This window comes from Xenopus laevis, chromosome 1L (genome assembly GCF_017654675.1).
Source record: "Xenopus laevis strain J_2021 chromosome 1L, Xenopus_laevis_v10.1, whole genome shotgun sequence".
Classification (NCBI taxonomy): domain Eukaryota; kingdom Metazoa; phylum Chordata; class Amphibia; order Anura; family Pipidae; genus Xenopus; species Xenopus laevis.
Genome location: NC_054371.1, coordinates 12,653,160 through 12,665,113, shown reverse-complemented (window position 1 = coordinate 12,665,113; position 11,954 = coordinate 12,653,160). Strand labels below are relative to the sequence as shown.

Below are 11,954 nucleotides of genomic sequence, written 5' to 3'. Positions count from 1 at the left end.
GTTTATAACCCCCTAAGTATTGTTCAAATTAGGGTTTTTTACATATCCTATATGTCTCCTTTAAGTATATTATTATTATTATATCATCTAGCTTCCTACATAGACAGTCTGCTTTGTGTAGATACCCCAAAAGACAACTCTGACAGTAGAAATATATATATTTAGATTGTAATCTCTTGTGAACCCTGCATCCCTATATAAATATATAAATATATATATATATATATATAATATTATATATTATATATATACATAAATGGCAGCTTGTGGCCCTCTAACTGCCAGCCATGACTGAGTGAAAGGAGGTGTGTGAGTGTGCCCACAGCTCAATGCCAGGCTTGTAGAGAAGGTTTATATTTAGCACCTAGTGGGATGGCACATACACACACACACACATACACACACTCAAACAAACACACACACACATACACACACATACACACACATACACACACACACACACACATACAGACTCGGCACTGGGTTGGTGCTGGGGGACTGGGAAACATAAAGTAAGTCAGACCCTTCGCTTCTAATCTGCACAAGGAATTAAATTCTGCTCGGGGGTTAACTCCTCACACTCCTCCCTGTGCTCAGGCTGCTCCGCTCCAGTTTCACTGGTTAAAGTCACAGCCACACCAATTGGCGGCCACAGAGAGTGAGAGACACTGAGAGAGACAGGTAAGGTGTGTGTGTGTAAGAGAGAGAGAGAGAGAGTAACAGTATCTTTTATGTTAGGGAAAGAGAGTACGCAAGGGGAATTTAAGCATAAGAAGCACAGGGAATTGAGTGTGTTTGTGAATATTGAGGGGAGAAACAAGAAATAGCTGAAAAAAGGAAGAGAGACTGGGGGAAAAGGAGAATTAAGAAATACAAAACATGAGAAGCATATTTAGAGAGAGAAAAAGAGTGAGTGTGAGAGTATGTGCGTGAGTTAGTGAATGAATAAGTGATGATCAAGGGATTAGTAGGGAAACTGGAAATAGAGGAATGTGGGAGAAGTGGAAAATGAAGCACATAAGGTGAAAGTAGTCGAGTGGATGAAATTGAGTGATCAGGGAGAGAAAATAACATAGAGTGCTGAATGAGGGACAAAAGGAATGACTAGAGAGTAACAATAAGTCTATCAGTGTGTGAAAACAGAAAGAAGAAGCAATGAAAGAGAGAATGGAGAAGCAAGAGAGATGAGTGAGTGAGACAGCAGAGTGAGTGAGACAGAAGAGTAATTGAGAGTGAGTGAGACAGAAGAGTAATTGAGAGTGAAGAGTGAGTGAGACAGAAGAGTAAATGAGAGAGAAGAATTGAGTAAGACAGAAGAGTGAGTGAGACAGAAGAGTGAGTGAGACAGAAGAGTGAGTGAGACAGAAGGAAGAGGAGTTATAGAAAGAGAGAGTACAAAGAAGGAAGGGAGTGAGTGAGTGAGAGAGAAGAGTGAGAGAGAAGAGTGAGTGAGAGAGAAGAGTGAGAGAGAAGAGTGAGTGAGACATAAGAGTGAATGAGAGAGAAGAATTGAGTAAGACAGAAGAGTGAGTGAGACAGAAGAGTGAGTGAGACAGAAGAGTGAGTGAGACAGAAGGAAGAGGAGTTATAGAAAGAGAGAGTACAAAGAAGGAAGGGAGTGAGTGAGTGAGAGAGAAGAGTGAGAGAGAAGAGTGAGAGAGAAGAGTGAGACAGAAGAGTGAGTGAGACATAAGAGTGAATGAGACAGAAGAGTGAGTGAGACATAAGAGTGAGTGAGAGAGAAGTGTGAGAGAAGGAAGAGGAGTTATAGAAAGAGAGAGTACAAAGAAGGAGGGAAGGCTGGAATGTGGAATGTGTAGTGTAGGGAGAGAAGAGGGGGTGATTATGCCTCCTGCTGGGGTGGGTTGTACTGATTCAGTGGCAGGGGATAAGAAGTGGCAGGATCTGGTGCAATGACTGAGCTTTGATTCCTTGTACCATGTAGATGGGGTAACGGCCGGGACTTCAGACAGACAGAGTAACTGAAGTGAGAGATGGGAGGAGGATGGTGATGGTGTCGGCTGGTCACTGACTGAACATGAACCCGCTCCAACCTCTACAAGTCACTCTGGTTTCTGTGCAGGTGGCTACGACTGGGGGGACCCCCTTATACCCCAATCCTTCTGGAGATTCATGATGTCCTGATGCTGGAGAATCCAGGCAGGAGCAGAGAAGATGTCTGTGAAAGATACCAGGGGCATTAGGTGCCAGTTATTTGCCAGCGTTCCTTTAAAAGGTAAAATGTGTGTTTCTTTGTGTCTGTATCACTCATATCCCCCATACATTGCTCAAACTCAATATATGTCCCATCTGAGGGTTCCTCCATCTCTAATATAATATGCACAGTACTTGCTCTATCACTCCAGACTATATCCACCTTGTGATTTTTGTTGATTTTTTAAACCCAAGGGAGAGGGGCAGAAATGAAAATCAATGTGCTGATGTTTGTTTTGACTGTAATGAATATGTGACAGTCAGGAAATCCCAAGCCCCTGACAGTTAAAGAGCTGCACATTGGAATATCCGGCACAAGGGCACCTGGCTGGACCCGTGGGAAGGAAGAGATCTCGTGTTTGCCGTGGCCCAGTGGGACCTGACACAGGACTTTTAAGTGCTGCAAAATTGTCTGAGCTTTCAAGGTTCCCCGTGGCGTGGAGATGATTTCTTAGGAAAAGAAAGTCCCATGTGAGCTGTTATTGGGGGAAACAAGGAAATAAAAATAGAACGAATGATTGTTATCTTCTGAGGAATTCCATGAGTAATCATAATGGGGAGCCATATAGTCCTGCTCTGGGCGGCTCTATGGTGGCAGCTCCTGGGAGAGAAAAGACGGAGAATATACATGTCTGTATGAATATATACTGGGCTGCTTATATTATATATATATATATATATATCAACTAGCAACTGCTACTAGGTGTATTCTTATATATATACACACACATAGAATTGTTACATGCTTGTTGCCATGCTTTAGAAACATACTTTCTATATTATGGAAATGAAGAGGCAATATGCAAAATGTATTTTTTTATAGAGGTTCCTGTTGTGTGATTAATACAGAGAGGCGACGTGCCTGCCCTTTGTGCAGTCGGATTTTGGAAGGTGGAAAATACATTATTTATAAATAGTTTTCCTGCATGTTTATGAAATATTAAATACAGTTTTCGTCCTACATTTTCAAATGAGGTCTTTGCGCTTCTTCGTTTTGCTTGTCATTGTGTATTGAGTGTATGCTGCCCGGTTGTGTGTTTATGGAGGGAAATGTAGAGTAGTAATGTGTCCGTGTGTTGTTGCAGGTTTATCTGTTGACCTGCCGTGCCATTAGGACTATTCATTAAAAAAGTTCTTTGTGTTGTTGTGTTGCCACTGTGGGTGTTTGTTGAAGATAAAGCCAGAGAGTTCTTTCTGCTTGAATGCCGTCGATCTGTAATTCTCGTGGAAGATACGGGTGATTAGTTTGTGTGCTTACTGAAGGCAGAAGATAAAGTCGTTCTAGTAGAGCTTATGTAATACACACTACTCTTTTCCTCTGTGGTTTGTCCCATTGTGTGTCTATTGAAGGGTAAATCATGAATACAGTAGGCACTGAATGCAGATGACTTAGCAAGTTCTTGTTGGATTTCTCTGTGCTTGTAGGTTTATTGATGATGTGTATGTTGCCTTGTTGGGTGTTTATTGAAGATGAATTATTATTAATTCGTATTTGTATGATCCAACAATTGCTTAATGAAGTCGAAATAGCCAGGAGCTCAGGCAAGTGTCGTTGTGTTGAAGGGTTGATTGTCTATCCAAGGTGACACATAGAGCAACTTGAGCTTGTGTGTTTATTGAAGGTGACAAGCTGAGTGGCTACGTGTGTATGTGTGTGTGGGTGTTTGCTGATAGGGATGTTGTCCTTTTAAGGGCTTGAGAATATATCTGGGTTCATATTTCTTAAGCTTTCACTCAGTGGAGTGTTTACAGTATGGGCATGGATGTTGTTGTGTTGTTGCTTTGGAGGTGAATAACACAGCAGCGGTACTATTGTATAAGACATGGTTATTGTTAATGTGTTTTTATGATCCTGGTTAGCAAAGGTATAGATCATTTTGATGGCTGGTAGAAAGCTAAAAACTGTCATTGTTCCCTCTTTAGGTGGGTCCAGACAGAAGACCATCTCATGTACCTTAGTGCTGCCTCTGTCTCCTGCGAGCAAGAAACATGCTGATCCAGGTCCAGCCCAGCCATCTGACAGATGCTCATCTTTCCTTGCACAGCGCCAAACCCTCCAGTCTCCACCAGAACCTTCTGCCATCTGAATTCATGACTGAGAGACCTTTAATTACAACTGAACAAGACTTAACTGCTCTTAACCACACCGAGAAGGCTGATTGTGGAAAAGAGATTTTACTTTATGGCGACACAGAGAAAATAGTCATCGGGGTGGTGTTGTCCATCTTAACGTTGTTCACAATTGCTGGCAATGCCTTGGTGATTATCTCGGTCTGCATAGTCAAAAAACTCAGGCAGCCGTCCAACTACCTGGTGGTTTCCTTGGCAGCGGCTGATCTCTCTGTGGCAGTGGCGGTTATGCCTTTCGTCATCATCACGGATCTGGTAGGAGGAGAATGGCTCTTTGGGAAAGTCTTCTGCAATGTGTTCATTGCCATGGATGTAATGTGCTGCACGGCTTCCATTATGACCTTGTGTGTCATCAGCGTGGACAGGTAAGAGTTGCTCATGTAGGACCTTTACTATAGTGTGAACTACTGTGAGAAATTGGCATGGTGATGCCCAACAGCATTTAAAGTCTACTGATCTAGGGCTTTGGGGTCAACACCTTAGAAATATGACGTCCACTGAGCTATTTTAATGGTTGATCTTTAATTGAAGACCCATTGGGTTGATGGTTGCTTGCTGCAGGATTAATCAAGAGCAGTGCTGGTATAATACATTATGAACTAGTGACAAGTGGGTTCCACTGTGTGACTTGGGATGCAGAGAATTCATAACCAGATTGGAATGATATGTTTGTTTAGTGTTACACATTCATAAATTCACTGCAAGAACTGACAAATATTAGCAAGAATGATAAACAAGGGTCAATGTGTCCAGTTATCAAGAAAAGGTTACAGATATATTGAGGTAACAGTCACCCTGCTAACCCCCTAACTGGCCTTCAGGCTGGGCCCCCGTAGCTCATAACAAGGTTACAGATATATAGAAACATTGGGGTGTCACCCTGCTATAGTTCCAGGGGTACCCAGGGCACAAATAATCACTCACCCCAAATCTCCCCCTAACTGGCCTTCAGACTGGGCCCCCTTAGCTCATAACAAGGTTGGGGTAACAGTCGCCCTGCTATAGTTCCAGGGGTACCCAGGGTACAAATAAACACTCACCCCAAATCTCCCCCTAACTGGCCTTCAGACTGGACCCCCTTAGCTCATAACAAGGTTACAGATATATAGAAACATTGGGGTAACAGTCACCCTGCTATAGTTCCAGGGGTACCCAGGGTACAAATAAACACTCACCCCCAAATCTCCCCCTAACTGACCTTCAGACTGGGCCCCCTTAGCCCATAACAAGGTTACAGATATATAGAAACATTGGGGTAACAGTCACCCTGCTATAGTTCCAAGCAGGTCTGGACTGAGATTCAAAATAGGCCCTGACATTTCAGCTACATAGAGGCCCAAATAGCACCTCACCAGCCCACTAAATAGTGACTGTCTATGGCAACTTACAGCAGCCCCTCTGGCATTTGCCAGAACCCACAGATTGCCAGTCCGGGCCTGGTTCCAAGTCAGCAAATAAGCACTCATATTAATTAGCCTTCAGGTAGGAATTCACAACCACCTTGTTCATTAGAATTCTGTCACAATATTGTTTTCGTTTCCAAGTGATGCTGTTCTGTTTCTTTAGGGCAGTGAAATAAATAAATGGAACCCTTCTAGCACTGCAGTGTTTAGGAACATGTATAATTTACTACAATAATTACATTATAATTATATTAGGATTAAATGGTTTACACTTTGCAAGACTGTGACAGTAATGTTCTAACTGCCAGCTAGAAACTGACATTTTACCAGTATAGGAGAGAAGGTTACATGCAAAGATGTACTTACTGTACCTAGATCAGACAGCAAGATACTGGCCTATCAAGTGAAACAAATGACACAGCTGGTATAGCAAAATATGTTACTCAGTATTCATGGGGTTAAATTAAAAGTATTGACCCCAGGAATATTGGGTTAAAAGGAAGAGTTTACATTAATGAACTGAGGACAAGTAGGGGAAACTCATAAAAATGGATCATTGTTACAGCAAATTAGTTCTCTCTGTGATTCAAAATTATTTCAATTGCTTAGGTATTTTATACTGCCAGCGCCACGCAAAGTCATATATATATATATATATATATAAAGGTACAGTAGGGAAAGATGGCGACAATAAGACAAGAACGTACAGTAGGGAAAGATGGCGACATTAAGACAAGAAGGTACAGTAGGGAAAGATGGCGACAATAAGACAAGAAGGTACAGTAGGGAAAGATGGCGATACTAAGACAAGAAGGTACAGTAGGGAAAGATGGCGATACTAAGACAAGAGGGTACAGTAGGGAAAGATGTCGGATTACTAAGGACAAGAGAGGGTGACAGTAGGGAAGATTGCACACTGTAAGAACAAGAGGGTACAGTAGGGAAAGATGGTGACACTAAGACAAGAGGGTACAGTAGGGAAAGATGGCGACACTAAGACAAGAAGGTACAGTAGGGAAAGATGGTGACACTAAGACAAGAGGGTACAGTAGGGAAAGATGGCGACACCAAGACAAGAAGGTACAGTAGGGAAAGATGGCGACACTAAGACAAGTAGGTACAGTAGGGAAAGATGGCGACACTAAGACAAGAAGGTACAGTAGGGAAAGATGGCGACACTAAGACAAGAAGGGACAGTAGGGAAAGATGGCGACACTAAGACAAATAGGTACAGTAGGGAAAGATGGCGACACTAAGACCAGAAGGTACAGTAGGGAAAGATAGCGACACTAAGACAAATAGGTACAGTAGGGAAAGATGGCGACACTAAGACAAGAAGGGACAGTAGGGAAAGATGGCGACACTAAGACAAGAAGGAACAGTAGGGAAAGATGGCGACACTAAGATGGCGACACTAAGACAAGATAGGTACAGTAGGGGAAAGATGGCGACACTAAGACCAAGGAAGGCACAGTAGGGAAAGATGGCCGACACTAAGAAGACCAGGGGAGATGGCGACACTAAGGACCAAGGTTGGAAAGATGGCGACACTAAAACAAGAAGGAACAGTAGGGAAAGATGGCGACACTAAGACAAATAGGTACAGTAGGGAAAGATGGCGACACTAAGACAAGAAGGCACAGTAGGGAAAGATGGCGACACTAAGACCAGAAGGTACAGTAGGGAAAGATGGCACACTAAGACAAGTAGGTACAGTAGGGAAAGATGGCGACACTAAGACAAGTAGGTACAGTAGGGAAAGATGGCGACACTAAGACAAGAAGGTACAGTAGGGAAAGATGGCGACACTAAGACAAGAAGGTACAGTAGGGAAAGATGGCGACACTAAGACAAGTAGGTACAGTAGGGAAAGATGGCGACACTAAGACAAGTAGGTACAGTAGGGAAAGATGCGACACTAAGACAAGAAGGCACAGTAGGGAAAGATGGCGACACTAAGACAAGAAGGTACAGTAGGGAAAGATGGCGACACTAAGACAAGAAGGGACATTGGTTATAGATCCCCAGGGGGAACAAGCTGGCCACAGAAGGCTGGGTCAGTGATCCAGGAGCCTGGGAAGAGAAGCCAGCAGCCTGGCTTCGCTGCTCCCTTTATGCACAGCACTGAGCACCACCCCTTTACTGCCAAGACCAAAACACTAGTCTTACAGGCTTAATCCTCCTCTGTTTGTGCCTTTTAAGAGAGAGAGAGAGAGAGAGTTTGCCCAGACCATTACCCACTTTTAAAGGAGAACTAAACCCTAAAAATGAATGTGACTAAAAATGGCATATTTTATGTACTGGACTTATTGCACCAGCTTAAAGTTTCAGCTTGTCAATAGCAGCAATGATCCAGGACTTCAAACTTGTCACAGGGGGTCACCATCTTGGAAAGTGTCTGTGACACTCACATGCTCAGTGGGCTCTGATTGGCTGTTGAGAAGCTAAGCTTAGGGCTCGTCACTAATTATGCAGCAGAAAATGAGCTTCCCTGGCTGTAATATAAGCTGATGCTACAGGTTTGCTGATTATTCAATTCTGATGCTAATTGCACTGGTTTCTCTGCTGCCATGTAGTAATTATCTGTATTAATTACTAATCAGCCTTATATTGTGACATTTCTATTCTATGGGGCCGATTCATCAAGCTCGAGTGAAGGATTCGAAGTTAAAAAACTTCGAATTTCGAAGTGTTTTTGGGCTACTTCGACCATCGAATGGGCTACTTCGACCTTCGACTACGACTATTGAACGATTCGAACTAAAAATCGTTCGACTATTCAACCATTCGATAGTCGAAGTACTGTCTCTTTAAAAAAAAATTCGACCCCCTAGTTCGGCAGATAAAAGCTACCGAAGTCAATGTTAGCCTATGGGGAAGGTCCCCATAGGCTTGCCGAAGTTTTTTTGATCCAAGGATATTCCTTCGATCGTTGTATTCAAATCCTTCGAATCGTTCGATTCGAAGGATTTAATCGTTGGATCGAATGAATAATCCTTCGATCGTACGATCGAATTTTCTGCGCTAAATCCTTCGACTTCGATATTCGGAGTCGAAGGATTTCAATTCGGCAGTCGAATATCGAGGGTTAATTAACCCTCGATATTCGACCTTAAGTAAATTTGCCCCTATGTGTACTGTATATTGTGAGTGGGTCCCTAAGCTCAGTAAGTGACAGCAGCACAGAGCATGTGCAGTGAATCAGCAGAAAAGAAGATGGGGAGCTACTGGGGCATCTTTGGAGACACAGATCTTTACTGCTAAAGGGCTGTTGTTGCCTTGGGCTGGTACAGAAGCACAAAACATCATGTACAACATTTCTAGCCGAATTCTTTAGTTAGGCTTTAGTTCTCTTTTAAAGGCACGAAACCACCAATAAAGGAATATACAGTGTATATATATATATATATATATATATATATATATATATATATATATATATATAACAAACAAGGGAAAGTTGTGCTCACCACTAGTTTTTAAAACCATTAGGCGGGGGTGCAATGAGGGTGTGACCACAAAATACATAGACAAATACAAGATTCCTCTGCACTCAACCCATTATCAATATATTTAAGACAGAGACATTTTGTGCTACTGCTACTGAAAAATGCCTTAGCCTTTAAACAAAACAGGGATTGTTTGTCCATATATTGCAATATATTTAAGCTGAACAACTACGTCAAAGTCATCCCATATCTGGCCAGTCCTATGCTCAATTTTCATCTGATTCATTAAGAATTCTATGGTTTAATTATACATTTTATAAAAGGGACGAATACGTTTTACCTGCAACTTACTAGCTGCTTTCAAAGTAAAACTCCCAAACTTGGCTGCCCTTTTATTAGACACATATATATATATATATGCAGGATGGAGCGGCACTCACCATTCAAAAATATTCTCGCCGGGTGCTGACCAATAAATCAATAAAAGTTCAAAGAAAGCACTCACAGCATTGATCATCAGATGAATTTCAAAGTATATTTATTCGTGCATGGTGCATCAACGCGTTTCGGCTTTCGTCGTCAGGATAAAAAATAGGAAGTGAGACAATTCATTAAATAGTCAAAGTATCCAATCAGCACATCGAAATGTAAAACATATAAAGTGAATAACAAGTACCACCTGCCCACAAGTGTGTTGGTTAATAAATATATTCACACCCCCTTGGGTGTCTAAAAACCCATCTCATGTGACAATATCTCATAGAAAAGAGCATGTGTTAAGATTAAAACATCTTAGAATATATTAAAAAAAAAATATAAAAATGAAATGTATTCTTTAGCTAGTTTCCTGTAACTTGAATTGGGCGAACTTAGTGATTTCCAGTTGTTGGAATATAATATCCTTTTAGACTGATATTGATACATTGGAATAGAAATAGATTGTCCTCTAGAGCTTTGGGATAGCGCAGTATGATATTAAAAATTGTCTCACTTCCTGTTTTTCATCCTGACGACGAAAGCCGAAACGCGTTGATGCACCATGCACGAATAAATATACTTTGAAATTCATCTGATGATCAATGCCGTGAGTGCTTTCTTTGAACTTTTATATATATATATATATATATATATAATATATATATATATATATATATATATATATATTATATATATATATATATATATATATATATATATATATGACTTTGCGTGGCGCTGGCAGTATAAAATACCTAAGCAATTGAAATAATTTTGAATCACAGAGAGAACTAATTTGCTGTGACAATGAACATCAAATATTAATGAAGTGCCGCGGATGTTTTAATCCAAAAACTGACAATAAAAAAAAGGTTAAAGCTAAAAGTATCGTCACTGCCGTAACGGTAACACAATAGAAATCGCTTTGCCAAATCACTGCCCTTTAAGAGGCTTTTCCGCTTACTCTGCGAAGATGGAGCAGATTAGAATGAAAGTTTAACCGGAGGAATTAGTGCCAACAGCAAGGGCTTTACAATTGCTCACCTGACACATATTTATGCTTCAGCCGCTGCAGATATACCTTATATATCTGAAATATTGGTGTTTTTCTTTTCCTCTTTGTGTGTTTTCTTGCCAATTTGTGGCCCAGTTGTAGAAACACTACAAAAAAAATGCAAGTTGCTGGAATTGTAGGTGACTGTGCACTGATCAGTTTTTAAATATTAACCCGAGATAACAGGAGGCTTTATGGGAGCCACGGAAGCAACAGTCGGAACGTAATTCAGTTACAGTAGTAGCAGCCGAGATAGGAGACAAGCGGAGAAGTTGATTAAAGTTGCACATTGAGCTGTAGCTGCTTAGTGGGTCTCCCTTTCTTTGGGCTTTAAGAGTCAGGGCACACGCTTGGATTCAGGGAGATTAGTTGCTCGGAAACAAATTGCCGGCTGCATGGCACTCGGAGCTTTTGTTTTCTGTAGTCGTCTGAAGTTTCCTCATGAGGCATCCCGTCGGCGATTTAAATTCTAGCCGTCAGGAGGCAGTTCGGGGAGATTAGTCACCCCGAAGAAGAGGAGAATCTCCCCGAATCTGAGCATGTGCCCTGACCCTAAAGGAGAACAAACCCCAAAAACTAGGAATTCACCAAATCTAGGATTCGGTTCGGGGATTCAGCCTTTTTTTTATCAGGATTTGGATTCTGCTGAATCCTTGTGCCTGGCCAAACCGAATCCTAATTTGCATATGTAAATTAGGGCAGAAGGGAAATCACGTGACTTTTCTTCACAAAAAGGAAGTAAAAAATGTTTTCCCCACTTTTTCCTTTACATATGGAAATGAGGATTCTGATTCGGTTCAGTATTTGGCTGAATCTTTCACAAAAGATTCAGGGATTCGGCCAAATCTCAAATAGTGGATTCGGTGCATCCTTACCAAAATCTGGCTAGAAATACTGTATTCATGTACTGGACTTAGAGTACGAGCCGAGAGGTTCAGCAGAGCTATAAGACTTGGTCTTCTACAGTCCAGCAGAGAGCCCTGAGTCTTCCCTCACTGAATTTATATATACAGCAAATAAACAAAAAAAACTATGAAACACATAAAGAGGACCATTTGAAAGGTTGCTTAGAATTGGCCATTTTATAACTTACTAAAAGTGAAAGGGGTTGTTCACCTTTAAATGAACTGTTAGTATGACGTAGAGAGGGATATTCTGAGACACTTTGTCATTGGTTTTCATTTTTTATTATTTGTGGTTTTTGAGTTTTTAGCTTTTTATTCAGCA

The 11,954-nt window shown here is 41.4% G+C and overlaps 1 protein-coding gene across 5 annotated transcripts in view; it reads left to right on the top strand.

Moving 5' to 3' along the window:
• The first annotated feature begins 410 nt into the window (after nt 1-410).
• Nucleotides 411-11,954, top strand: part of htr7l.L (5-hydroxytryptamine (serotonin) receptor 7, adenylate cyclase-coupled like L homeolog) — a 31,161-nt gene continuing 19,617 nt past the window's right edge. Inside the window, exons 1-3 of one of the 5 annotated variants that reach the window (XM_041587098.1) lie at nt 411-681; nt 2,084-2,236; nt 4,138-4,709. In XM_041587098.1, the coding sequence (XP_041443032.1) occupies nt 4,204-4,709 (506 nt within the window). In that variant the 5' untranslated portion in view covers nt 411-681; nt 2,084-2,236; nt 4,138-4,203. The other 4 variants (XM_041587092.1, XM_018227115.2, XM_041587102.1 and 1 more) reach the window with 4 other exon arrangements.